The sequence below is a fragment of the Camelina sativa genome, chromosome 1, assembly GCF_000633955.1.
Source record: "Camelina sativa cultivar DH55 chromosome 1, Cs, whole genome shotgun sequence".
Lineage (NCBI taxonomy): Eukaryota > Viridiplantae > Streptophyta > Magnoliopsida > Brassicales > Brassicaceae > Camelina > Camelina sativa.
The window spans coordinates 3625548-3651614 of record NC_025685.1 but is presented as its reverse complement, the minus strand read 5'-3'; the positions used below and the strand labels follow the sequence as shown (position 1 = coordinate 3651614).

Genomic DNA, 26067 nt, shown 5'->3' with positions numbered 1-26067 from the left:
GTAGGTGATCTAGTGGAGACGGATTCAGGATCCAAATGCGCACGATTCATTGATAGAATTTGGAGAAACTCTTTTTGAAGCCGTTTCATAGCGATTTGCATTAGTCTTTGAGCTCTAAGAAGATGATCTGAACTCGGATCTTCTCTAATCAATAAGTCCATCGCATTCTGTAGTTCCTTGACGCGTCTCACGAACTTCTTAGCCTCACGCTTGCTTTCGCAAAACAGAGAATAAAAATTGTTAGAAGAAACATACTCGGTGTTCCATTTTTCGATGATCTCGGCAGCGTTATCAATAGTTTTGTCGATCCCTGACAAATCGTAACTCTTGCTAGGTGCTGAGAAAGAAGGCCTCTTCCTCGAAGAAGTAATCTTAGAGAAGAAACTAAAACCGCTCTTGCTTCTCATCTTTGATCCTATCTCTCTCTTTTTTTTTCTTGAAATGTGTCGTTGCAATAATTTTGAAGGATGAAAAAAAATAATGGTTTTCAAAGAGACTTTTACAATAACATACGATTGAAACGCCTCGCCTCCGATATGGATTCAAGAACTAGCGGTGAAAGGGTTCCCTTTTGAAGAACCTACCACTTAATCCAAACGCAGGGGAGGCGTTGTTAGACACAGAAACCAGTCAGATAATTTATGTCTGTTACGCAATAATAGTTATCGATTCAGGTCGTTTATCGTTGTGGTCAGAAAACAACGTCAGAGAAATATGAGGAAGAATGTGCCGCTGGCCTTTGACTCATCCTTTCCTTACACGTGTCTTCGGTCATGGCTGGATCAGAGATTGATCTAACTTGCAAAATACGTTTTGTTAAAAAAAAAAATGACGATTTTTATGTAACTAAGTACATTTTTATGGTACAAATATATCTCAATCCCTTGCATCATTTAGACATTACAAACAAACGTATGGACGTACTTACTTGATGTTCGATGAGAAAACATGAAGATTTACCTTCAACTGTAAAAAAAAACAAGAAAAACAAAAAAATCTAACCCTACTTTATGTCGTTGTCCATCACTCATTATGGAATCACAATGAGATTTGGTTTGTTGCATAAACATAACTGCCAAAAAGAAAAAAACATGAAAGATTAACTACTAATTAAAAGTACTTGCCTTTACATTTAAGACCATTATTAATTAAACTCTTTTTCTTTTGTAGTTTAGGATAATGATGGCCGTGACCGACAAGATGAAGGTGAAGATGTAGATGAATTCCCCGAACTACCCTTCTCTAAGAACAAATCAGACAAATAGTTTTCGATATCTTCAGGGGTAAATCGGACAACTGAGCTCAAATTTCTCTTCCCGTTCTCGTTCCCTCCACCGGCTGCTGCTCCCGCCAAGACGACAGAGCTTCTCGTGTTGTAAAACTCGCGATATATGGGGACCAGCTTCCTCGCTATCGACACTTTTATCTCGTCTCGTAGCTTCGGATCAGCTACGACGCAGACACTGTGTCTAACGTACGCGTCTTTGAAGCTCTCGCTGAACTTTTCAAACATATCCTTAACTTCCTCGGGCGTCATCTCCACCGTACGGTTCTCAGGCAACGAAGCCAACACTGGTCCCCACGCAAGCCGCTTATAGCTACCGGCGAACTGCCTCATCTTAGCGAAGTGCCTCGTGATCCAGTCCTCGCCGAGGAGTTGCCTCAGGTTCGAGGAACGCGCACGTGAGACCACGTGCTGGAGGTTGTTGGTGAGGAAGAGATACTGTACGGAGAAATCTTTGTAATGATTCGATTTATGATCGATCTTGCAGAGGAGGACGAGGATGAGCCAAGCGAATCTGAGAGCCAGCTCCGACGACGGCGAGTCGTCGGTTTCGGAGACGTTGAAGTAAGTTTCCGGTAACAATGATCTGTCCGGTGGTGGAGATCCAGCGAGGATATCGACGAGGACGTTGCTGTAGTCAGCTAGAAGAGTGAGGTGATCCATGACGGAGATCGTCAGAGGATGCACTCCTCCGCCGGGAACCACCACTTTCGACGAGTCTTTCTGGATCCCGGATTCGAAATCCGCCAGTAGCGACCGAACAGATTCGCCGAGAGAGATTAAAGACTTGAGAGCTTGAGATCTGACGACGGAGATAGAGTCGAACGAGAAGATCGACTCGATCGCTTGCCAGTTTCCGGCGATGGAAGTGTACATGTCAAGCAACCGGAAAATCTTCTCCGGCGGCGAGTTTTTCTTGCTGGTTTTGGTAGCGATGACCTCCGGGAATCCAAAGAGAAGAAGCGCTCCGTCGCGTGAGATGTCACTGAAGCAAGACTCTCTGATTGCATCAGAGGATTCGAAGACATGATCACATAGAATCTTCTCGCCTCTGAACAAAGTCTCCATAGAAACACTCACTGCTTTCAACCAACTTCTGATCTTCAACTCCATAACCTCCCATGACATCTTCTTCACTTTCCCCGTACTCGTCTTCTCAACTTCTAAACGATAGATCCCTTCGTCGATGATCGATCTACGAATGGTTTTATATATGCTTATACACTCCTTAGCGTAACCAGAACCAATCATGCACTCAGCTATGGATTTTAAATCCGTCATGACGTTGATAGAAACCTCCTCCAGCTCTACGATGATCTCACCTCCGTTGTGTGAATCCTCGACGTCTTCGGGGAAATCAGAGTAGCTAGATCTCGCTGAGGTAAGTGAAGAGCGAGTAGAGACAGACTCTGGATCAAGATAAGCACGGTTCATCGAAAGAATCTGGTAAAACTCCTTTTGTAACCTCTTCATAGCGATCTGCATGAGTTTGTGAGCTCTCATGAGTCTCTCCGAGTTCGGATCCTCACACACCAGTACATCCATCGTCTTCTGAAGATCTTTGACTCGTTCGATGAACGTCATGGCTTCTGATTTGTCCTCGTAGAACATAGAAGTGACTTTAGCGAAAGAGGAAGTCTCAGTGTTCCATCTCTCGATTATGTCGGCGGCAGACTCGATGACTCCATAGATCGCCGCCGATTCTAAACTCTGGCGTGGCGTTAACGTAAGAGGAGGCTGTTGATTAGAGGGCGTTACGGCGACGCAGCAGATGTTTATCATCGGTTTCCTCATCATCAAGTCGTCGTAAAAATTTCTAGAGACTTCAAAATTTTCGTCGTCGTCGTTGTCGCCGTTGAGAGAAAATATTTGTATAAGTGGTGGTGATAAAGAGTTATATTATGAGAGGAGAAGATCGAGTCGTTGAAGGGGGTATTTATAGAAGAAATCAAAACAGCGTTGGGACTACGTCGTTCAACTTAAATTTTTGTGGACGAAAAATGTTATTGTTGTTGACCTTTGACTTTTTGCCGATTGTGTTTTACTTTTTGGGCCTACACGTATTGTGTGCTTTCCCTGATATGACGTAAATTTACCGTTTGATAGTAAAAAATCATTTTATAAGTGTACAACTATTTCAGAAAGTTTAAATAAAAAAACGACTTCACGACTAAACAAAATCCATTTAAGTAGTATTCGCGAGAAAACTTTTTCCTTTTATGATACAATTGCAAAGTAACTCTTAAACGTAAACTACGTGAGCGTTTACATTATAAACTATGAATATATTTATAGTGTATGCTACACTGCTACTATGCTTAATCCATGAGGTGTCCGTCAATTACAAACCCTAGAATCTAAGGTTACTTGTGGTTGTAGATGGTATAATCTACAAACACAATATATATATCTTGCATAAAAATATATTCTTAATTTAGAAAATTAAATGATTAAAAGAATAGGTCAATGGATCGCGTCACCCCAATGTCGAAAAACTTATAGATGTTGACGCCTGAGCTCAATTTATAACGACTTGAGTAAATTACGAAGAGAGATTATATATAATTTCTGTTACCTAATAAAAATTTCTCTCCTTTTTTTTTTGTATCTTTTCTAAATTTGCGTCCATCCTTTCTTAGGTTTTGAAATATATGCACACTAATGTAGTTATGCTGTTTTCTTCTTTTCTCATATTGAACATATATATGTGAGGTTCCCGGTTTCAATATGCGAGTTCTCACAACTTTTCCATCAAATAAAGGGTTGTATATGCTTAATATAAATGTTTTCAAAGAATTAAATTAAACAATTTTTTTTTCTTTTACAATTTTAATAAAATATAACAAGAAATCACATCATGACTTAAATTCAATCTAATCCAGTACAAGGTTAGCTATAGTTAAAATTACTTATTTTTGTAAATAAATGATCATCATTGATACGTAAGATAATTAAAAATTAAAATCTTCGATAATGATACAATGGAATGGACTAATAGAATCACATTTTTTCAACCACGTGTTAACTACATATAGATAACTTTTTGTCAACAATTTGTTATAGATAGATAGCTTATATATCAAATAGGATAGCCTATCCATATTCATATGTGGATTCGAGTTTACAAAATGATTTTAAAATAGTGATCAAATCTTCTCATCAAAGTCAAATTCAACTTTAAATAATTGCAAGTCCTAATAAGATCATATAGTGATACATCTTTGCTTAGCCGCTGACAAATATATACACTGTTTCATCGAGACTTATATCATTAAAAGTGATCTAATACCATTTTAATATTACTACGGAAAAGATTGGTAAGCAAAAATGCGTCAAACCAAAATATAGTTTTGCTTGTTTTGTTTTTCTCTGTCAAGGATTCTAGTAGATTAATCATTCTACCAAGTAAGTTTAATTAATATATTATATAAATTTGCGAAAATTCATGAGATATTACTTGGAAGATAAGCAATTAGAAACCATCATCTAGCCAATCGAAAATCAAACCTATTATGAGTACAATATTGATTGTCTGAGCGTTTATATATGGTCTAGTGCTAGGTACTTAGCTTCAGGATAAAATGCAAATTCGTTTAATAAATAGTAGTCTCTCTAAGTGATATAAATTTTTTAAAAATGTAACGTATGAGACAGTTCCTAACATATTGATATTCTAGAAGTTTCTTCAGTTTTATAAGAGCCTAGTCCAGGTTAAATTCATTTGGGGGTTTATGAATCATAATTTGAAAATGAAATTTGATCATTGTTAGCAATTTCTAAACGTCTTAATTTACAAGAAGATCTGATTTTTGTATATGTCGGATAAATCCAAATTTTGGTAAAGAGTTTCTGATTATTAAAAGAAAAAAATCGTCATTATCTTTGATTTTCTTTCGAGTGTTTCAATTCAACTGACAAGGCAACGTAGATGAACCCCCTTTAGTCATGAACCTTTGGTGCATATTCACATGCATGTCGTGATAACTTGATATTGACCTCATATATGCTGGCTCAGTTTATTCCAAGGTTATGATTGGTGGTGTTGTTGCTATAAACTTTTACACAATTTTTTACGGTTGTTCTTCGATGACTTGTCCGTATACGTAAACTCAGGAGTCACTATCGTGACTCACGACAAAGTACGCCCGTTTGAAAAATGGACAAAGCAATAATTAAAAAAAATTATTAAAATTGAAATTTCAATTAAAAACTTGAATTAGGCTCCAAGAGCATCATGCATTAAATTAGCAATATAAGCATTATTTCATAGACAATGACTTTTATATCAAAAGTATTCAAAAACATGTGAAACTTTTCATTTTCTTGTTTTTCCTTCTAGAAAATTTATGGTATACTAATCGTCATGAAGCAAATAAATTTAATTCATAATTATAGGTTTTATAAAATATATGTATAAAATATAACAATCCACGATATATAGCGGCTATATATCCTTTCTAGTTTCAAATAAACGAAATTTACATATGAAATAAACCACATAAACATTACGAGTTAGCACCGCGTAAACCTTTTCTAATCCTTCCACCGACTAATTCCAATTATAGAAGAAATAAATTTCGTATTACAAATACTATTTGATATTACAATGATTACAATCTCGTGACATCTTAATTATTAATGTTGATGTAACATTCAATGACACATTGTACACAGAAAGATTTATCGATGTGTAAGTATATATTTCACCATTCAAACCAATTTTCTTGGAATAACATTGCTTAATATCTGATTTACTAATTTTATCATTGATATGTGAATGGTACCACCCGAAGAAAATATTCAAAGTATCTGTAATTCTGTATTCATCCCATATAGCCAAACTATACTAAATATTTTCTTGACTGGTACCATTCAAAGTATATTTTCATACCGTATAGATAAATTAACGTAACGATACTAATTTTTTCTTGAGTGGTACCATTCACATTTTTCTGTCAGTAATAACGACATTTTCGTTACTTTTTGTATACGTTTGGTTACATAATTAAATAAAATAAAACAATAAATCTAATAATAAATATGATTGGCAATATCGCTTATCCAAAAGGTCCCAAACCCAAAGAGTACGTTTAAAAATTATAATTATTAAATACAGAAACATACAATTCGAACGAAAGACAGTGGATTAGCGCGTTTGACTTCGGATCAAAAGGTCGTGGGTTCGACTCCCACTGTGGTCGCTTTGTTTTTATCCCCTTAGATTTTAGTTTGTTCTTTATAATTATTATTATTATTATTTTTTTTTGGTTTGAGTGGGGGAAAAAGGTCAACTGACCAATTTACAAACCGACGAAAGCAGACGTACTTATCGTAAACGGATGCATCATGCTCCGACTTCCGACTCGTTCACTTCAAAGTTCAAACCAAAACGAAAAATAGAGGAAAAAAACAAAGACAAAAAAGCATCAAATTTTCTTGTTTTATTTGCTTTCTGCAAACATTTGATTACTACCACATTCTTAGCAGATTCCTTTGTATTCACATATTTGATATTAGTCTTCTGATATTTTGAACACATGTTCTCTTACGATGTTGACGATTTATACTGCGATGTTTTCATCCATTTCTAATTTCTTTGCCAGATCATGATTATCTAACCTACAATATTAACACAACCACCGCAATACAGTTTGAACACGTTGTGATTGAAGATAACTGTTTGAAGTGTGCAACAAATGTCAAATTAAAATTGTTTATATCCAAAAGTTTCCTATAAACTTAGAAAACACTAGTAACCCTACAGTCCATGTCGTATTATTTATAGCTGAAGTACTAAGATCGAGATGAGTTATATATTTTACTTTGAGTTCATCAAAAACTTGGTAAAGATAAAAGCAAAGGATCAATAAGAACCAAAATCCAAGTATCTGAAACAGTTTGATACGATAACACAAGTGAAGAACAAGAACAAGTTTCCATCAAAACAAAAAAGCTGAAACAGTTTCTAGTAGGCTAAGAAAATTAAACTTTGATAGCGTACTTCCTGATTGGGAAGTACATCTCTTTCTTCTTCTCACGCTCAGTCTTCAAAGAGGCCTGCAATGCCAAGAACAAGACAAAGGACATAAGCATTCGTAGTAACCAACAAAACACATTGAACAAGAACAAGTTATTGCCAACTATATATATAAATCATTGAGAGCTTGAATTAGCTAACTAGAGACAGACCTGGTGTATGGTGAGGCGTCTGCGAATAGCACGGGTCTTCTTGGGACGAAGATCAAGAGGAAGCAACTTCTTGTTCTTGTATGCTTCTCTTAGAGCAGACTTCTGCTTCTGGGAGGACACTGTCAATACCTGAGCTATGGATTTACGCACCACCTTGCTGCATATTACAAAACATCAGATTCAAAAACCCAAACCAGGAAATGTCAAAACCAAAACCCCAAACCAGGAAATGTCAAAACCAAAACCACATTTACATTCTCGACAAGACAGTTATATGAAATATGTTACAAAGTCTGCATATAAGCTAACGAAGATAACTCCATTTTCTAATTTCCCAAGGACATAGCAAACTCTAATAAGAGAATAGCTTAAGGTAGATTTCAATTTAGAATCCTATTCGACACTCTAAATCTAGAAATGATTAAAGCTACAATCGAAATCTAAAAGTTTCTCAATACGTACATTTTGGAGAGCTTGTTTGGAGCTCCACCGGTAACTTTGGCGACACGGAGAAGAGCGAGCTCAGCCTTAAGCTCCTTAAGCTGGTTTTGAAGATCGCTCTTCGACTTGTCCCTCAGTTCGTGAACCTTAATCCTCGCTAACAAAAAACGAACAAAACAAAGATTCATCAGACGCAATACTTATATGACAAACGGAAAAAGATTGAAGATATTTAGGGGATTAGCCATCGACGTACCCATCGTGGAGCTTGTGACTTTGTGTTCAACTTCTGCGCCGCTGCTTGCTCTTCTTTTTGGCTCCGAGATTCAGAAACCCTAGCTATTGTGTGAAGGGGGATTATATATGAAGCCTCTTCGTTTGGTGAGAGAAATAAAAAGCCCTCCTAGTCTCCTGATTGGGTCTTCTTAAGCCCATATAATTATTCATAGCATAGCTTACGAAATTACTAAATGGGCCTTTACGCGCACACAAAAACAAAACTAAAATACTGTTGTTGTCTTGTTGATGTTCATTGCAACTAATCTCAATTAATTATCATCACTAGGATTTGGGTATTGTTTGGTTTTGTACTTTTGTTACACTAGTTTGGTGGACTCTGGAGACAATTTTTGTAATCGCAGAGTCAAAAATTGGCAATTGTTATTACATGATCGAATGGAGTTTTTACATTATTTTACTCCTTGTAATTTCCTTCTTTCATGAATCATTTACTCGTGCACTCAAATCTATCAAGTGGAATATACATTTGTGATGTTGTTTGTGTATATATGTATTCGCTAACAGCCAAAAGCATCAAGAATTGGGGGATAAGATGAGTTTAAAAGAGAGAAGCCTAAAAAGGAAAGTAAACGAACGTGACCATTCCATATGCATCATCTTTCTGGTTTCGTCATATTTAGCGCAGTATATTGAAAACCTTAAACAAGCAAAATGAAGCTTCCGCTTCTCAAATACTCACATGAATTGTCCAAATCACCACTCTTTTCAACAAATTAAAGTGCTCAATCAGATCACAACACACAAATCACAAAAGTGTTATACTAGTTACTTTTTTAATTATTACACAAACTTGCCAAGAAAGAAGGAAGCGACAAAAAGCCTAGAAAAGGTAGCTAAATAGCAGAAGACATTATCGTAAGCTTCCATGGCTCCCCATTCAGTTTTATCCATGGGAGTGTCTAGGTACCAATGATTCTCCGGAAGAATCCTAGCAACTTGCTCGAACTGCTTCTTAGCTTCGTCTCCCTTCTTTAACAATGTATACACCAATCCTTGAAACAGATATACCTTGTGATCCTCCGGATCCTCATTCACCAACTCTTCGCATATCCGAATCGCGTCGACCGTGTTACCTTCGAGAACCCTAATCTGCGCGATCAACATCCTCAAACCGCGAATCTCTTTCGTCTTCTTCTTCTTCTTCTTCATATCCTTGCATCTTCGAATCGCGTATTTGATCCTCTTCTCTGCTTCTAATAGTTTCGGCTTAGAGTCGTAGTACTCCATCACCAAGTAATGTAATGCATCTACACGAATCGGATCCGTCAAAAGAATCTCTTCGAATGCTTCGATTGCTAATTTTTTTTTGCAAAAGAAGGAAAGAATCCGAGCTTTCATACCCGGCCATTTTTGTTCTTGAGGCTCGATTTCGATAAGACGGTTCATAATCTCTATCGCCTCGTCACATTTATCGGACTCGAATTTGATTTTCGCTAGCGATATCAAAGCTTCCGCATCGTTCGAATGCGTCTCGAGGTGTTTCTCGAGCGTTGTCTCTAACAGGGTAGTAACTGGAGTCGTCGTCGCGGCTGGTTTCGTGATGCGGAAGCGTAAAGAGGATGCTGCTAAGAACAGAGCTGCGGATGCGGTGAGGGTGATGAAGGTGGTTTTGAGAAGTGATCGTTTGGGATTCGACGGAGATGGTGATGAAGATGAAGCTCTGATGGTGACGACGACGGGTGTTGACTTTGCTTGGTCTCTGTATAAACGAGGAAACGAAAGATTTTGAGGAGCTGTTCTGACGAGGTTGATCTGAAGGTTATACTTCGGCATACAGCATTGAAACTTCGACGGAGACGCCATTCTCGCTTCTAAATCAAAACTCTAGAAACTAAACAAGTCAACCCCTGAAAATGGGAAAAGAGAAGAACAGAGCAAAGATCCAGTTCGAAAAGCGAGGCAAGGATTAAAACGATGCCGTCTTATTAAAAGGCCAAGGCCCATTTCATGAAGCCCAAAATTAATTCGGTTCCTCTTGTAAAATAAACCGTAGATTATTTCTTTATCGACGAATACAACGAAGCCACGTTAGCGATCTTTGTCTTCTTAATAGTAACCAATCATGTTCGTATCAACTCCTCTATATATAGATTGATATTTTCAGTTTCACTTGTATATTTGTAGAAATCTTAAGAGTCATCATATCAAAATCAATGGCACCGAAGGGAGAGAAGCAACCAGCGGAAAAAACATCGGCGGGGAAGAAAATCACGAAAGAAGGAGGGAGCGAGAGTAAGAAGAAGAAGACGAAGAAGAGCACAGAGACGTACAAGATTTACATATTCAAAGTGTTGAAACAGGTTCACCCTGATATCGGCATCTCTGGAAAAGCCATGGGGATCATGAACAGTTTCATCAACGACATCTTCGAGAAACTCGCTCAGGAATCGTCGCGGTTGGCTAGGTATAACAAGAAACCCACCATCACGTCGCGTGAAATCCAAACCGCCGTGAGGCTCGTGTTGCCCGGTGAACTAGCCAAGCACGCCGTGTCTGAGGGTACCAAAGCCGTTACTAAATTCACCAGTTCTTAATTAAGATATATTTCTTATTTTTCCCTTAGTTTGGGAATTTCGAATCGATAATGATATTATTCTGGTTTGGCTGATATTTGTAATCCCTTGATCTTAATGTAATAAAAGCTATATTGAAATTACGACACTCTTCTGTATGTGTTTGACATTGATTTTATTTTTACGTTACGATACATTGTGACATGGTTTCTAATTCTTTGTATGATCTGATCGGTTCTCTAGTTTTCCCGGGAAGTAAACTGAAATTATTATCTGGAAGTTGTTTTAGTGGGCTCAGTCTAAACCGATAAAAAAATTTTAAACTTCAAACAATACCGGAATATAATAAACCAAACCGGGATTACATTGTACCGAACCATTCACCAGTCTAGGATGTTGGAAATTTCTGCAATGGACTCCATAGGAATCTATCTCTCTGTCTACAGAGTTTGACTTTCACTCTCCGTGGAGTTCCTCCGCTTATCTTTCCCGGAGGTGTTGGCCGGAACAATTGTCCTCCATGGATTCTCGAGCCGACGAGGAGGCGCCGTTGGTCTCTTGTGAGGATCGCAAGGGGGGAGCTGGAAAGAGCTACACAAGGGATGTTCATATCCTCAGCATCTCCTTTCTTTTAATCTTCCTCGCCTATGGTGCTGCCCAGAACCTTGAAACTACCGTTAATAAGGTTCCCTCGATCAAACTTTTTTCCTTTCTTTTTCTCCATTGTTGAAGTTGATTTTTATTTTTTTTCCCAGCTTGTTTGTGTTTTTGGGGAAATCAGTAGCAAAGGAAAAATGCAAAATTTTGAATATCTGATGGATCTTTAACTTTCATATGTATTATTGAAGGGATAAATTATGCTGGCGTTTTGTATTTTTGAGGCTGTTGTCTATAATTATGTTGAGACACGATATTGTCTTTTGTTCTGAGGATTTCACAGTGTAAAATTTGTTTGTTTGTGTGTGTGTGTGTGTGGTGATTATTTGAGTTGTTTTGATTCTTTCAGGATTTGGGAACAATATCTCTAGGGATATTGTATGTGTCCTTCATGTTTTGTTCCATGGTTGCTTCTTTGGTTGTCCGGTCAATGGGATCAAAGAATGCTCTCGTTTTAGGAACTACAGGGTATTGGCTCTTTGTCGCTGCCAATCTCAAGCCATCATGGTATTCTCATTTGTTTCTCTTGTCTTCATGCCTAGCTCTTTCTTCTTTTGGCTATAGAAGAATGACTCCATCTATTTGAATATTTTAGTCTTTCAGTCACTTTCGACACTTTTTTCCTTGACTAATATGGTGTTTGGTTCTAGGTTTACTATGGTACCAGCCTCTTTATACCTTGGATTTGCAGCTTCAATAATTTGGGTTGGCCAGGTACAACTACATGTTACAGTTTATTAATGTTAATCATTTAGATATTTATTGGATTTTATGACCTTAACACATATTGTATTGGCTTCATAAGGGAACATACTTGACATCAATTGCCAGAAGCCATGCTAAAGATCATGGGGTGCATGAAGGTTCGGTAGTTGGTGTGTTCAATGGGGAATTTTGGGCAATGTTTGCCTGCCACCAGGTCCATGCTTGTTTGATAATTTTTTTTTAAAGCTCATTATTTTTGCTTACCTCGGAATCTTGTATGCACTTACTCTAATTTCTTCTTCTGACACATTTCATGTCAATCTTTTTGTAGCTGTTTGGGAATCTCATCACACTTGCATTGCTGAAAGATGGAAAGGTACTAAATTTTTCATATTGTCGACAGCAATGCTAAAGCATGTATTAGAGTTTTAGAGTCATATTCATGATCGTTTCCCTTTTTGGTTGCTATAGTTAAGTTTCTTTCATCGCTTTAAAAAATATAACTTGACTACTGGTTAACGAAGTAATTATTCCAAGGTTTAAGTATTGAATAGAAGACCATGCGACCACATTCTCAGTTACTATTTATATATTTTCCCTTCTAGTTGGGTAGCCCCACCGTTGTTTTCTTCTTGTTGGCATGACTGTAGGAAGGAAGCACCAGTGGCACTACCTTATTGATGTTGGTGTTTCTCTTCAGTATGACATTAGGAACAATACTAATGTTCTTCATTCGGAAAATTGACGGAGAAGTTGGAAAAGAAAATGTGGGTTCTCCTGTGGGCTTAGTTGATTCCTTGGTTTCTCTTCCAAGGATGATAATCACTCCTTTGCTCGACATACGTATGCTACTGATTGTCCCACTCCTTGCATATTCAGGATTGCAACAAGCATTTGTTTGGTATGTCTCTCAACAAACTGTATATACATTCCTCGTGTTCCCTTTTTTGTCACAAGGATAGCATTAAATGGAGTATTGTCACTGCGCTCACCTAGGATTCAGACTTCAGTCATTGATTTGGATTTATTCTGCAGATCAAAGTTAAAATTGGGCCCTAGATAACGTTCACAAAATTCCTTGTGGTGGTTGGAGTCTCAGGCTCTTAGCATTGAATAGTTGTTTCCAACCTTGAATTGAGTTTACATTTATTGTCAGCGAAACCAGCAAAAGTTTATTTTTTGCGTAAGATATACTGACTAATATACATACTTGTTACGTTTTCCACTCTATAGGGCTGAGTTTACAAAGGAAATTGTTACGCCAGCGATTGGTGTCTCGGGTGTTGGTGGGGCGATGGCAGTTTACGGAGCTCTTGATGCAGTTGTAAGTTTAAAGACAAGTCAAAAATCATACTTTTTGCTGGCCTAGGTTTTATGAGGTTAATCCTTATTTTTTCCTGATGTGAATCATTCTAGTGTTCTATGACTGCTGGACGGTTTACCTCTGGTTTGTCATCAATCACCTTCATAGTTTCTGGTGGAGCTCTTGCTCAAGCTTCTATATTTCTCTGGATTCTTCTTGGGTACAGGTACGTTACTTTCACACACTATTAACTACTACGTTCACCAATCATTTTTCACTCAAACTAATAACAACTTCACAAATAGAAAATTTAATCCAGAACTCCTTACTTTTGTGCTTTCATGAAATGCTTTCCTCATAGAACTTCATTACGGGTATTGGTATCATGCTATGAATATTGTGGCATTGATCAAGCAACTTCCTTTTTGGAAGTATGCCGATTTCTTTGTCATATATGTGAAATTGTTTGTGCTAGAGTTAGGTTCTTTTACTGTAGAGAATTAGGAATTGTGTGAAACTCACAACGTACAACTGTATTTAAAAAAGCTAAACGATGGTGATATGATGATGCAGGCAAACAAGTGGAGTACTTGGCACAGCTTACCCACTAATAATGGCGGCGATATTAGGAATTGGTGATGGAATATTGAACACTCAAATCAGTGCTCTCCTCGCATTACTCTTCAAAGATGATACGGTATACATCACCATCATGATTAGTCTCATTCAATGAAAAACTTGACAAAACATCCTCTAAAACCATCTCTCCTTTGTTTGTAATTGTGGAAACAGGAAGGAGCGTTTGCGCAGCTAAAAGTATGGCAGAGCGCAGCAATAGCGATAGTGTTCTTCCTTAGCCCGTACATATCACTGCAAGCAATGGTCATAGTGATGGTCGTTATGGTCTGTGTCTCACTTGTCTCATTCCTGTTTTTAGCTCTCAAGGTAGAAAAGGTATTCACCCACGACGAATGACGCTTTGATCTGTTAACGTTTGGGAGAGAAACACAAGTGTGAAAAAAAAAACAATATTCTCAATTCAATTGTAAAGAAAAAGAAAATGTGAACGCTTATAATGTCTCTGAAATTTCTATATAAACAGCGTTATGCAACTTTTCAAGTCTTCTTCCCCTATGCTTTTTTTTCCATTACGTCTATCCGGTTCTGGATATGAGATTTGTACCAAACCGATATTGACCAAATTAATTCACAATAACCAGATCTAAGGATGATGATCCATCGGGTTAAGAATTAACAAGAAACGACGTCGTTGGATTTTATGTGCTTTTCATTTCAGAGAGACTTCAACGTTGAAACACACAACAGACAGATCACACACAAGAGCTCTCTTCTCTGCTCCTCCAGAGTTGTCTTTCACGAGAATTCTCTGCGCTTTTCCAAGGTAAAATGATGGGTGATTTCTCTGGGATTTTTCATATCTTTGTTGCGATTTCGAGTTTTGGGTAATTAGATCTCCAGTCTCCTAGGGTATTACACAGTGATCTGATTCATCTTACTGCTAATCAGATTCAATCAAATTTCGTTTTTTTTTTTGTTTTTCTTATTGGATCGATAAAAAAAAAAACATTACTTTGGATTCATTATAATGTATAACCCGCAATTGTTGATGCCAATTGTGATAAAGGATTCGAAAATAATTTAAGAGTTTTGAGTTTGGTTATATAGTCTTCACATGATGAGCAGCTTCTCTCTATATTTCTAATATATCGTTTAATGGGTTTATTTGTTAATGTTACAGATATGTTTGACGATCAAGATCTGGGCTTCTTTGCCAATTTCCTCGGAATCTTCATTTTCATACTGGTGATAGCCTACCACTTCGTTATGGCTGATCCTAAATTCGAATAGAGAGATGAGGTTCAAATTCACTCGTCTAGTTCGCATTCCCATACTTGAAGATGTTTTGTGTTTTCAGTAGGATTATTGATGTATGTTGTTGACATTGTGATTTTAGGTGGAGAAATCTNTTTTTTTTTTTTTTTTTTTTTTTTTTTTTGTAGTTTGTGACATTGTTATTCATATACTTTGGTAATTCACTATAATTAAAAGGCTTTTTTCTAGATCCGGCGTTACAATCTGCTTAGGTTGGTGAAAACTTTTGCTGTTTATGTTTGTTTGGGTTTACATGCTCATTGTTTCAATGACCAACCACTAGGCCTGAGTTCTTTCATTGATAGGGGAGAAAGCAAGAACAACTTGTGAATGTTCTTTGTTCTGTTTGCAGGGTTTCTAACAATTGTTGCACTATAGTAACGATTTGCTTCGTTTTACGACACTTCTCTCTGTTTTTACATTAATTTTGTACACTCAATGTTTCTTACATCATGGTTTGTGCTACAGTTACTAAACACTCTCTAGAATTCTTCCAAAAATCAAGTTGTATGGGTTATTTCTGTCACAATACATATTGTTTCTTGCATCAGTCTGCTAATGCAAAACCCTAGACTGCTCAGACATAGAGCAGTTTCACTCTTCTTGAGCACCTCTTCAGCTGTGTTATCACTTATCTTGTCAGTTGCTTCCTTCAGTAGCCTTACGAAAGAAACCGTAAACCTCTCTGCATCATCTTGGCTTGGACCCAACTCCATGTTTGAGTAGTTTTCGTTTGATGTTGTTCCTGCTTCAATATCATGGCATATCTTTCTCTTCTGCAACTCCTTTTGGAGTCTTGCTTGCGACTTGGTTATGGTGATCTCTTTTAAGCATTTCACCGAAGGGTTAAGCTTTTCTTGGAAGGCTCTCAGGTCATGAGTGATGTTTTCCCAAGGAAACACAAGGTTTGGTTGAACTCCAGATAGGTTTTTGAGACCATCACAAACATAGAGACAAAGATCAGATATCTTCGAGAAAGAGCCCAAAAGCTTGTAGTAACTGACCGTGTTGAGAGGGCGGAGGAATGGAATCTTTGGCTCTGTTAAGGCTTCTCCTGTTAACCTCTCTAAAACGTCTACGTGAGATTTGAGTTTCGCCTGTCTTTTTCTCAAATCTGCAACCGATGCCATTTTCTGGTTCTTCTGCTCAGAACAAAGAACCAGTGACTGGATGCAGTCTAAGAGGGCATCAAGACAGTGGGTAAGTTCGGTTCTTGCAAGGGTTGCTGCTCTCACAGGGGTGACGAGAATCTCCCCAAAGACAAAACAGAGCAGCCCGATTGAAGCTTCAACAATGCGAGCGATCGCAAACTCAGTTGGAGCTCCATAATTCCTCCTTCCAAGTATCAACAGTGCAGCAATGGCTGCTGTAACTCCTCCAGGCTGGCCGTAGACTTTGCTGTGCCTCATGAAGACGGCGAGGATTATCCAAGGGAGCAGAGGTAAGAACCTGAATTCTTCTAGTCTATGGAAAAGAAAACAACATAATAGACCATAGACTGATCCCATCGCTGTCCCTTGTAGACGAGAATTCGCCACTGTTAATGTTGCTTGCCTACCGCTAACAAGGCTAATGGCTACAGTTAGACCCGACCAATACCCGTTCTGTTTATTATACATAATACCAAACAGAACCGCAAGGCCTAGAGAAATCGAGCACTTGAATGCAAAGACAAACTTTTCTCTGGCCATCCAGACACATAGAATGTCCAAAACCTTTTTGGTCATGGACAATCCTTCGTTTCCTGGATGAGTTTCTTCCTCCGTATTACTCCTATTTACAGAGTTACTGTCTTGTCTCATAGATAAGAAATCACCTCTGAAGATTTTGATGCAGTATCGGAAGAAACAAACCGGTAAAGCTGCAGTGGACAGAGACCCAGTCTCAAGATGCCAGTCTAGACTATCTTGAGACTTAAGAGTAGATGATGACTGGGGAGCAATATGTGTTCTTGGACCTTCTAAAAGACGAGTCAGTTCATCGTGGTTCATGCCTTGAGGAAAGGAACTGCAAGAACCCAATGCTAGCTCCAGTCCCCTCATCAGAAATTCTGTTGCATGCAGTTTCTCCTCAGGATTCAACTTCTGCTTCCTTCTCAAGAATCTTGTATCTGGTCTCTCCCATACCAAACGATCCTGTTGCCAAAGAATAGATATGATTAGTCCCAACAAAAAAGATTTACAGATTTCTAACAATGATTATGTTTAAGTTTGTTAAGGCAGTTGGCTTACATGGTGAATTTTGATGCTCTTGAGTGTGTTTTTTGCTGCTGCAGAAAATGAAGCAGCCCGTGCGATCAAAACTTGAGCTGTGGTGTTGTCTCGAGCCATCATGACCTCGACGAACAAATTCAACCTTTCAAGAGCAGTTTCAGCATAGAATTTGCAACCCTTGCTCATCTGCAGTAAACCGTTTAAAACCTAAGGTAAGTATTTTGTGACTGAGTCATCGTCATGAATATGGAAAAATAATCTCAAGACTCACCTGACTATGAGCTAGCCTTGGAAACGGGAGAAGCACGGCTAGGAGAGAAGCGATGGCTCCAAGTGCTGTACTAGCCGCCAAATGAACCGGGAGCATGAAAACATGAGCCACCTCTCCATTGAATACCACAAAAGTCACGTAGACGACAACAATTTGCCCAAAGGCAATCCGTTTTGTCAGAAGACTTGTGGAAACAGGAAAAGCCACGATGAAAGATGCTAGGGCCACAGCAACTGGAGCCACGAAGCCATTTCCTAGTGAAGCTGGTCCAACCACCAAGACACTCACCAGCACAATGGCTGTTGTCTGAAAAGTGGCGAAAGAGACATCAACACAGCACTTGAGTACTTCTCCATATGTTGGTTCAGCATCGGAGAGCCAAATCAGGATTGTTGTCAAGTAAGAGAAGGCTGGAAACGTTGTGAAGTGTTTTAGTGGTTTAGGAGCGTACAAAGTTGTCATGCTCACGATGAGACAAGCCATAGCGGTTCTCAGAGCCAGGCCAAGTCGCTCGAGCCATGTTGTGTCACGCATTCTTTTGATGGATTGTTTTTGTGGATTTTTATGTAAGGATACTTGTTTGATAAAGATGATGAGATGAAGGTTATGGTGAGCAAGAAGACTACGTATAAATAAGGTGTGATGGGATTTAGAGTGTTAACGTCAAAGAGTTAAGACTTATGAGCAGCTGTCTTTTACGTGTAATTTCATTTTCTATATTTTGTAGTAAAGGAACCAAAGTAAACTAGACTCAGTAATGCGCCACATCAACAAAAGGGGGCAAGAGAAACTAAATTAGTTTAAAGCAACTGACATTTTAGATAGTTTGGATTTTTAGGCCATGCCATATACATTTAGGCGTAAGAAAATACTGAATCAAACCGAATTGGTCTTATGGTATTTTAGGCCATGCTAATTAATATACATTTAGGTAGTGTGTCTATAGGGTTTTTGGTAGGATATTTGATATTTTCGTTTTATAAAAAATAAAAACCAAACTTGAAATCAAATTTCTTTCGGTTCTAATACAGTTTGGATAGGTTTGAACCATATAGGGGTAGGATGGAAACGAGTTAAACCAGCTGGTTTCATACCAAAGAAACAAACAAAACGTTTTTTGGTTTAAAAAATTGTCAAATCTATAGTTTTCTCCAAGTTTCTCGAGGGTTTAGTTTGCTTTTACATTTACTAGATGTTGGAAATGTAATGTCGCCACGTAATCGACCTTTCATTTTCTCAATTTGAAAGTTCATCGACGGAAGAAAAGGGTAAAGAGATTTGATTTTAGAGATAATATTGTCAACAGCGTAAATTAATAATGGAATAAGACAAAGGAGAAGGAGTTGGCCGTATGAAAGACATAAGTCTCATCAACAACAAGAACAGTTCGAGTTCGAGTAGAGAGCATTTATCACAAGCTGCACGCTTCATGGTTAGTATTATGTCCTCTTCGCCAGGGAATTTGAAAGGAATAATTAATTTGGTCCTACAACTATCATATACTTGGTACTTGTACACCCTATTCTATTTTCATTCATGGATGCAACTTTCTATCATTCTATGCCACAAAAATTCGTTTTTAAAAGAATTTAAATCTGAAAAGAAGTTCCCTATTATTGTTCTGTTTTTAAATTGGTTGATTGATTGCATTTGTGAAAGNAAAAAAAAAAAAAAAAAAAAAAAAAACATTCTTTGAGGATGTTGAAGTTATGGCCACCTGGTTTATTGCATGGAAACTAAAAACAACAATACACCATCGTCCCATATTACATACCTCTCTTTCACGTGTTGTTTGGGCCATATTAGTTTATCAAAATTAAGAGTAAGAGTTATATAAGCCCAAAACTCTCACTCTTTAAAACTATTCAAATTATATCTAGTTTAACTGATTCTAAACACATGGCATTATACATGAACTATAGGCTCATGCAACACTTGTTATCCATCAATCTAAACGAACTGCGATGGATTATGATTTGTCTAAGGCTTCTTCACAATCATATTCATATGCATTATGCAGCTTTACAACTATAACAAGCACATTAACTTATTTCTTTGTCGTCAATTACCCATCCAAGACAAAGTCCATTGGGCCTCAAAGTTGTTTTTAAAGACAAAAGAGAAAGCTAACACTGACGGTGAGTCGGTAACTAACACAAAGAAATGTCACGTACGTCAGAGCCAATGACCGACGTTGATTAGGGACTAAGCCACTGAATCGAACATTCTCGACCTCTTTTTTTTTTTTAAACGGCTTCTTCGAGTCCCCACCCCAAACCCCAACTTGGAAGTATTCTTATTTCAACGCGCCTTGTTTTTTCAAAGGTCTGAGAAAAGTAAAAAGTGCAAAGAAGAAACACTCCGTGACCGTCAGATCCAACTCCTAAAAGATCGTGTGGTCACATATCGAACCAATCGAAGATTCTCGAAACCATTAGTACAAAATCTATAAAGACTTCTCCTTCGACCACTTCTTTCGGAAAAAAAACAAAACCCTAGCCGCACGCACGCACGCACTTGCCTCGCTCTAAAATCTTTCTAAGTTTGTTCATTCGGTTTCATTACTATTTTTAAACCTCAAATTCTTCCTCTAGTCAAAAGAGTTTAACAATGTCTGGTAAAGGAGAAGGTCCAGCGATTGGTATCGATCTCGGTACCACTTACTCATGTGTTGGAGTTTGGCAACACGACCGTGTTGAGATCATTGCTAATGATCAAGGTAACCGTACCACCCCTTCCTACGTCGCCTTCACCGACAACGAACGCTTGATCGGTGATGCCGCCAAGAATCAGGTCGCCATGAACCCCATCAACACTGTTTTCGGTACGTTTCCTCTGTACTAAGATACAAGTAGATCTGTAGTAGCGATGATTTAGGGTTTCATAGATTAGTAATTTAGTTGTTTTTTTTCTGTGGTTTAACTATGATCCGTGTTTTGTTATGTAACAGATGCAAAGAGGTTGATTGGTCGTAGATTCAATGACAGCTCTGTTCAAAGCGACAGACAATTATGGCCGTTCAAGATTATCTCCGGACCTGGTGAGAAACCAATGATTGTCGTGAACTACAAGGGAGAAGATAAAGAGTTTTCTGCTGAAGAGATCTCTTCCATGATTCTCATCAAGATGCGTGAGATTGCTGAAGCTTACCTTGGTACCACGATCAAGAACGCTGTTGTAACTGTTCCTGCTTACTTCAATGACTCTCAGCGTCAAGCTACCAAAGATGCTGGTGTTATTGCTGGTTTGAATGTTATGCGTATCATCAACGAGCCTACTGCTGCTGCGATTGCTTATGGTTTAGACAAGAAGGCGACGAGCGTTGGTGAGAAGAACGTTTTGATCTTTGACCTTGGTGGTGGTACTTTCGATGTCTCTCTTCTTACCATTGAGGAAGGTATCTTTGAGGTTAAGGCGACTGCTGGAGACACTCATCTTGGTGGTGAGGATTTTGATAACAGGATGGTGAACCACTTTGTGCAAGAGTTTAAGAGGAAGAACAAGAAGGACATTAGTGGGAACCCGAGAGCTCTAAGGAGGTTGAGAACCGCCTGTGAGAGAGCGAAGAGGACTCTTTCCTCTACTGCTCAGACTACCATTGAAATCGACTCTCTCTTTGATGGTGTTGACTTCTACTCTCCGATCACACGTGCCAGATTCGAGGAGCTTAACATGGATCTTTTCAGAAAGTGTATGGAGCCTGTTGAGAAGTGTCTTCGTGATGCTAAGATGGACAAGAGCTCAGTTGATGATGTTGTCCTAGTTGGTGGCTCTACCCGTATTCCCAAGGTCCAACAGTTGCTCCTAGATTTCTTCAATGGCAAGGAGCTTTGCAAATCCATCAACCCCGATGAGGCTGTTGCTTATGGTGCAGCTGTCCAGGCAGCTATTCTTAGCGGTGAGGGTAACGAGAAGGTTCAAGATCTCCTCTTGCTCGATGTCACACCACTTTCTCTTGGTCTTGAAACCGCTGGAGGAGTCATGACTGTTTTGATCCAGAGAAATACAACCATCCCCACGAAGAAAGAACAAGTCTTTTCAACTTATTCAGACAACCAACCCGGTGTCTTGATCCAAGTCTATGAAGGCGAGAGAGCAAGAACCAAAGACAACAACCTTTTGGGGAAATTCGAGCTTTCCGGTATCCCTCCAGCTCCAAGAGGTGTTCCTCAAATCACTGTCTGTTTCGACATTGATGCGAACGGTATCCTCAACGTCTCGGCTGAGGACAAGACAACAGGGCAAAAGAACAAGATCACAATCACCAACGACAAAGGAAGATTGTCAAAGGATGAGATTAAGAGAATGGTTCAAGAAGCTGAGAAGTACAAGTCAGAGGATGAAGAGCACAAGAAGAAGGTGGACGCCAAGAACGCTCTCGAGAATTACGCATACAACATGAGGAACACAATTCGTGATGAGAAGATTGGTGAGAAGCTCGCAGCAGATGACAAGAAGAAGATTGAAGAATCTATTGAAGCAGCCATCGAATGGCTTGAAGGTAACCAGCTAGCAGAGTGTGATGAATTTGAGGACAAGATGAAAGAGCTCGAGAGTCTTTGCAACCCAATCATAGCGAAGATGTACCAAGGTGGTGAAGCTGGTGGTCCAGCTGCTGGAGGAATGGACGAGGATGTTCCTCCTTCTGCTGGAGGTGCAGGTCCCAAGATCGAGGAAGTCGATTAATAACCTTCTCCTCAGTGCTCGGTCCTGTCTAGTGTTTGTATTTTCAACATACTATTCTCTATATTGTCCCCCCCTTTTTGGTTTCCTTATATTTTTCTTCATGTTAACTATGTACTTGGGGGATTTCGATTGTATTCTCCATTTTTTAATGTATAACAGAAGATGTTTTGATTAATTCAACAAAGGTCACAAGTCACAACAAACTCTCCTATGTCTTGTTCCAGATTGTTATCTAACTTGTGGAATTAGATCAAGAGTTTAGGACTTCTATCTCTTCCGACTCTAGACGTCCTCTGTTAAATGACAGTAATTATAAGAAATAGCTAAACAATGATAAGATTGAATGTTATATTTGATATGTTGATATTAGATAGATACTTGATACAAATCATAATCCCCTACATTACAGCCAAGTCCATTTGTTAATCCTATGAAACAAAAACTCACAGATCCATGAAAACCGTTGGATCAAGCTATCTTGTACTATAATAAGGTGCATATATATATGCATACCCCTTTTCGATCTTGACTTGGTTGGTGTGGGTTTGGTAACATTTAGCTTGGTGATGGCAAGGTCGGGAAACACATTTGCTCTTGACTGATCATCGTGGAAGCCCAGTTGGGCTTTCTCGATATTCACCGATTCCTAGAAGATCCTGCAGGTCAAAAAGGATATTATTAGAGCATTACGAAGTAGGAACATAGCACAAGGAACATTGAAGTTAATACCAGAGTTTGTAGAACGTTAAACTCTTAATTATAAGTTTTTTGAAGTTCTATGTGCTTTGATTCTTAGTCTTTTTTCCTTAAATCCATTGCTTGAAATCGTAATAAGTGTATTCTGTATTGGAATCATAACATTGTGCAGGACCCAACGTTCACTAAAGGGCATTCAGTTTGATTGTAAAGTACAAGAACTCAGTGTGTTGCATTGTCTCAACCATTCCTTTCATTTCTGGCAACTGTAAACAGGCTGAATTGGAGAATTATATATGCAGAACCTTAAAAGCTAAAAACCTCGACATAACAACTAGCTAGCTTAGTCTGTGAGAAAATGGCACAACAACTATATTCAGTAAACAAGAGTATCTGAGAGGAATCTTACCTGGCAAGCTCGGTTTTTGGCTCTGGTCTCTGCGGTGCCGGGGATATCGTGATTTGGTTTGAGAAATTTTTTCTCACGTCGCTCACAAGATCCCCATCCGTCAGCAAATCTCCCTCCACTGAAAGACCATAAACCAAAAGGTTCAACAACATTTAAGTACTACACACTATTTGCTAAACCCACCATCATATTCAGGTTTATAAAGAAGAACATTACTGCATGATGGCTCGGACAATGAACTCAGCACGCTGGACATTTCTGTTTTCGTCAAATTCAATAGTCTTGTCTCTGATTTCATAAGACACATTGAAGTAAAACGATATTTTCCTCCAACCTTGACATTTACATACAACGCAGCATCAAAACCAATATCAAACGTAAAGATAACAATAAGCAGACAGCAAGCATAATCTTCTCACCTGACTTCTTAATGTATGCCTTCCCTGATATCATTGTGTAATCAGATTTCTCTAGAATCTGTAATAATTGATGAAGCCATATTGTTACTTCACAAAATCATAGCATTCTGATGTCACACTAACAAATATGATAGTGTTTGTGTGAATCTAAAAACAGCAAACATAAAGCTAGTGATCTAGCTTATAGACATTATTGATGAAGAAACGAAGCTAACACGTCATGATCGCCACATAAATACTACTAGGCATTTCATCGAACACCTTGAATGCACAAAACTACTCTTGAAATCAACAAAATCTAGGATAAATTTTACGATCCATCATCTAAGAAGCTTCAGATTTCTTCGTAGGTTCGCAAATCATCATAGCAATTCCATAGAATAAACAAAATTTTATAAAATTCAATGAAATAGAGCAAATCAAAATACCGCCATGGCTGTATTCTGGTACTCCTTGAACAGATTAGCTGAAGGAAAGCTCCCGGACAAGCTATGTCGCATCTCATTAACCGGATCGTTCTTAACGCAGCTCGCTGACGGAGAAGAAACCTCCGAAAAGGGCGTAGTCTGCCTAATCCCAGGCGACAAGTAACTCTCCGGCGAAGTAAACCTCGTCGAATTGATGATACTCGGGGTTGAATTGCGGTTCGCCGTCGTAACAAGAGCCATCGGAGTCTCACTCTTCACCTCCGCCGAGAAGACGCGAGATCTGACCAATTTGTTCGGACGCGGAGACTCCTCATTCAACCGCCGGCCAAGATTAAGGTCACGATTCGGGATCTGAAGAATCTTCGACTGAGGAGAAGGATACGAAACAGGCGTCGGAGGAGAATTGTAATTTGGATACCTAATAGCTAAGGGTTTCGGAGATTTGCCGGCGGTAGTAGCTGCGGCGGCGGCGGAATCAATCACCGCCCATAAATCAGCGTCTTCTAGGTCTTTATCGTCGAAGGTATATGAAGAAACCAGCGACCTTGACGATGACGACGACGCCATCGAAGCGTTTTCGCAACACACTGTTTCTTCGTGCAAGGCGGCAAAATAGCTAGTTTCAAAACATTGAAATTTACACTAAAACCCTCTAAGTCACAAAGAGGCTTTAGTTTCGACTTTAGGCATTCCAATCGGTTCAATTCTCTAACCGGTAATTTCGGTTATCATAATTTGGTTCGATTGGTTATGAGGTTGTTTTTGGCGTTTCGTTTCGGTTGAGCTGTTTCAATCATGTAACCACAGATGTTAAATTAGCATTTAATTTGAATCAGTGGAGTGATCGCTCCCTTGTTCTTCAATGGCGATTCCAAGGTTAAGCTCTCTGCTGCGGTTTAGAAAATTGGCTAAAAGCGACTGGCTTGTCGCTTCAATTGGATTTGTACTAATCGTATTTTCCCTCTCCTTCTTCTTCGATCCCACATCAGACTCTACCATCCCCTCCGTTGATCGATCTCTGCCTATCAGCGATCTGGTTAAACTGAAGTTGTCGAGTAAAGCTAAAGAGAGAGGAGCTTGTACTGTGTTACTAATCCTCTAACTTTTTTTTTTTTTTGTCTTATGTTTTTAAAGTTTTGATTTTTAATTTGTTTTTCAATTTTTGTAGTTTGTTTGGATGGAAGCTTACCTGGGTACCATTTTCATGAGGGTTCTGGATCTGGCTCACAAAGCTGGCTTGTTCATTTGGAGGTACTTTTAATTTTTTGTTTGATACAATTTAAAGTTAGATGAATTTACTTGGGAACTTGTTTGATGTATTTGAGTGATAAGGGTGGAGGCTGGTGCAATACTATTGCGTCATGTTCTGCTCGAGCAATGACTAAATTAGGTTCTTCCAACTACTTTGAAAAGGAAGTGGCCTTTCAAGGTGTTTTAAGCAGTGACCCATCTCAAAATCCTGGTACTGGAATCTTTAGTAGCTTCTCCATTGTTGTCTTTTATTATAGTTGTTCACCTTCTTCTAGAATACTTGTATATGAAGTAGGCCGTCTTTTTTGTTGCTTTTGCAGAATTCTTTAACTGGAACAAGGTTGCGGTAAGGTACTGTGATGGTGCTTCGTTTGCTGGACATCCTGAAGCTGAATTTAAGGTAATAAA

The 26067-nt window shown here is 38.6% G+C and overlaps 11 protein-coding genes across 12 annotated transcripts in view; 5 read left to right on the top strand and 6 right to left on the bottom strand.

Annotated features, from left to right (window-relative positions):
• Nucleotides 1-697, bottom strand: part of LOC104704003 (exocyst complex component EXO70B1-like) — a 2670-nt gene extending 1973 nt beyond the window's left edge. Inside the window, exon 1 of the mRNA XM_019245312.1 lies at nucleotides 204-697. Within this exon, the coding sequence (XP_019100857.1) occupies nucleotides 204-407 (204 nt within the window). The 5' untranslated portion in view covers nucleotides 408-697. The remainder of the gene's footprint in view (nucleotides 1-203) is intronic.
• On the bottom strand, nucleotides 985-3173 carry LOC104753239 (exocyst complex component EXO70B1). The gene has a single exon (XM_010475545.2). It carries the CDS (start codon nucleotides 3080-3082, stop codon nucleotides 1172-1174), a length of 1911 nt encoding a protein of 636 aa, XP_010473847.1. The 5' UTR covers nucleotides 3083-3173; the 3' UTR covers nucleotides 985-1171.
• LOC104753145 (60S ribosomal protein L35-1) lies at nucleotides 7122-8283 on the bottom strand. The gene is made up of 4 exons (XM_010475465.2): nucleotides 8172-8283; nucleotides 7937-8072; nucleotides 7475-7631; nucleotides 7122-7342 (listed from the first exon to the last, which is right to left on the bottom strand). Exons 1-4 carry the CDS (start codon nucleotides 8173-8175, stop codon nucleotides 7268-7270), a joined length of 372 nt encoding a protein of 123 aa, XP_010473767.1. The 5' UTR covers nucleotides 8176-8283; the 3' UTR covers nucleotides 7122-7267.
• LOC104752999 (protein SLOW GREEN 1, chloroplastic-like) lies at nucleotides 8903-10074 on the bottom strand. Of its 2 annotated transcripts, XM_010475370.2 has the most exons (2): nucleotides 9556-10074; nucleotides 8903-9462 (listed from the first exon to the last, which is right to left on the bottom strand). In XM_010475370.2, exons 1-2 carry the CDS (start codon nucleotides 10016-10018, stop codon nucleotides 8996-8998), a joined length of 930 nt encoding a protein of 309 aa, XP_010473672.1. In that variant the 5' UTR covers nucleotides 10019-10074; the 3' UTR covers nucleotides 8903-8995. The 2 variants fall into 2 exon arrangements, with proteins under 2 accessions (XP_010473672.1, XP_010473601.1); XM_010475299.2 differs by having other exon boundaries at nucleotides 8903-10074.
• On the top strand, nucleotides 10352-10846 carry LOC104752909 (histone H2B.9-like). The gene has a single exon (XM_010475203.2). It carries the CDS (start codon nucleotides 10369-10371, stop codon nucleotides 10747-10749), a length of 381 nt encoding a protein of 126 aa, XP_010473505.1. The 5' UTR covers nucleotides 10352-10368; the 3' UTR covers nucleotides 10750-10846.
• Nucleotides 11143-14519, top strand: LOC104752738 (UNC93-like protein 3). The gene is made up of 10 exons (XM_010474991.2): nucleotides 11143-11413; nucleotides 11735-11892; nucleotides 12036-12099; nucleotides 12191-12304; nucleotides 12422-12466; nucleotides 12741-12991; nucleotides 13324-13414; nucleotides 13507-13619; nucleotides 13967-14090; nucleotides 14186-14519. Exons 1-10 carry the CDS (start codon nucleotides 11249-11251, stop codon nucleotides 14366-14368), a joined length of 1308 nt encoding a protein of 435 aa, XP_010473293.1. The 5' UTR covers nucleotides 11143-11248; the 3' UTR covers nucleotides 14369-14519.
• On the top strand, nucleotides 14697-15474 carry LOC104752816 (dolichyl-diphosphooligosaccharide--protein glycosyltransferase subunit 4C). The gene is made up of 2 exons (XM_010475106.1): nucleotides 14697-14795; nucleotides 15153-15474. Exon 2 carries the CDS (start codon nucleotides 15155-15157, stop codon nucleotides 15260-15262), a length of 108 nt encoding a protein of 35 aa, XP_010473408.1. The 5' UTR covers nucleotides 14697-14795; nucleotides 15153-15154; the 3' UTR covers nucleotides 15263-15474.
• Nucleotides 15589-18353, bottom strand: LOC104752651. Its single transcript, XM_010474882.1, has 3 exons — nucleotides 17771-18353; nucleotides 17518-17685; nucleotides 15589-17421 (listed from the first exon to the last, which is right to left on the bottom strand). Exons 1-3 carry the CDS (start codon nucleotides 18302-18304, stop codon nucleotides 15787-15789), a joined length of 2337 nt encoding a protein of 778 aa, XP_010473184.1. The 5' UTR covers nucleotides 18305-18353; the 3' UTR covers nucleotides 15589-15786.
• On the top strand, nucleotides 20216-22631 carry LOC104752563 (heat shock 70 kDa protein 3-like). Its single transcript, XM_010474773.2, has 2 exons — nucleotides 20216-20594; nucleotides 20721-22631. The coding sequence occupies exons 1-2, from the start codon at nucleotides 20381-20383 to the stop codon at nucleotides 22454-22456; spliced, it is 1950 nt and encodes a 649-aa protein (XP_010473075.1). The 5' UTR covers nucleotides 20216-20380; the 3' UTR covers nucleotides 22457-22631.
• On the bottom strand, nucleotides 22793-25015 carry LOC104752478. The gene is made up of 5 exons (XM_010474662.2): nucleotides 24409-25015; nucleotides 23981-24038; nucleotides 23778-23895; nucleotides 23562-23679; nucleotides 22793-23112 (listed from the first exon to the last, which is right to left on the bottom strand). Exons 1-5 carry the CDS (start codon nucleotides 24973-24975, stop codon nucleotides 23059-23061), a joined length of 915 nt encoding a protein of 304 aa, XP_010472964.1. The 5' UTR covers nucleotides 24976-25015; the 3' UTR covers nucleotides 22793-23058.
• Nucleotides 25271-25954, top strand: LOC109131661 (pectin acetylesterase 5-like). The gene is made up of 4 exons (XM_019242878.1): nucleotides 25271-25487; nucleotides 25577-25659; nucleotides 25741-25870; nucleotides 25935-25954. The coding sequence occupies exons 1-4, from the start codon at nucleotides 25271-25273 to the stop codon at nucleotides 25952-25954; spliced, it is 450 nt and encodes a 149-aa protein (XP_019098423.1).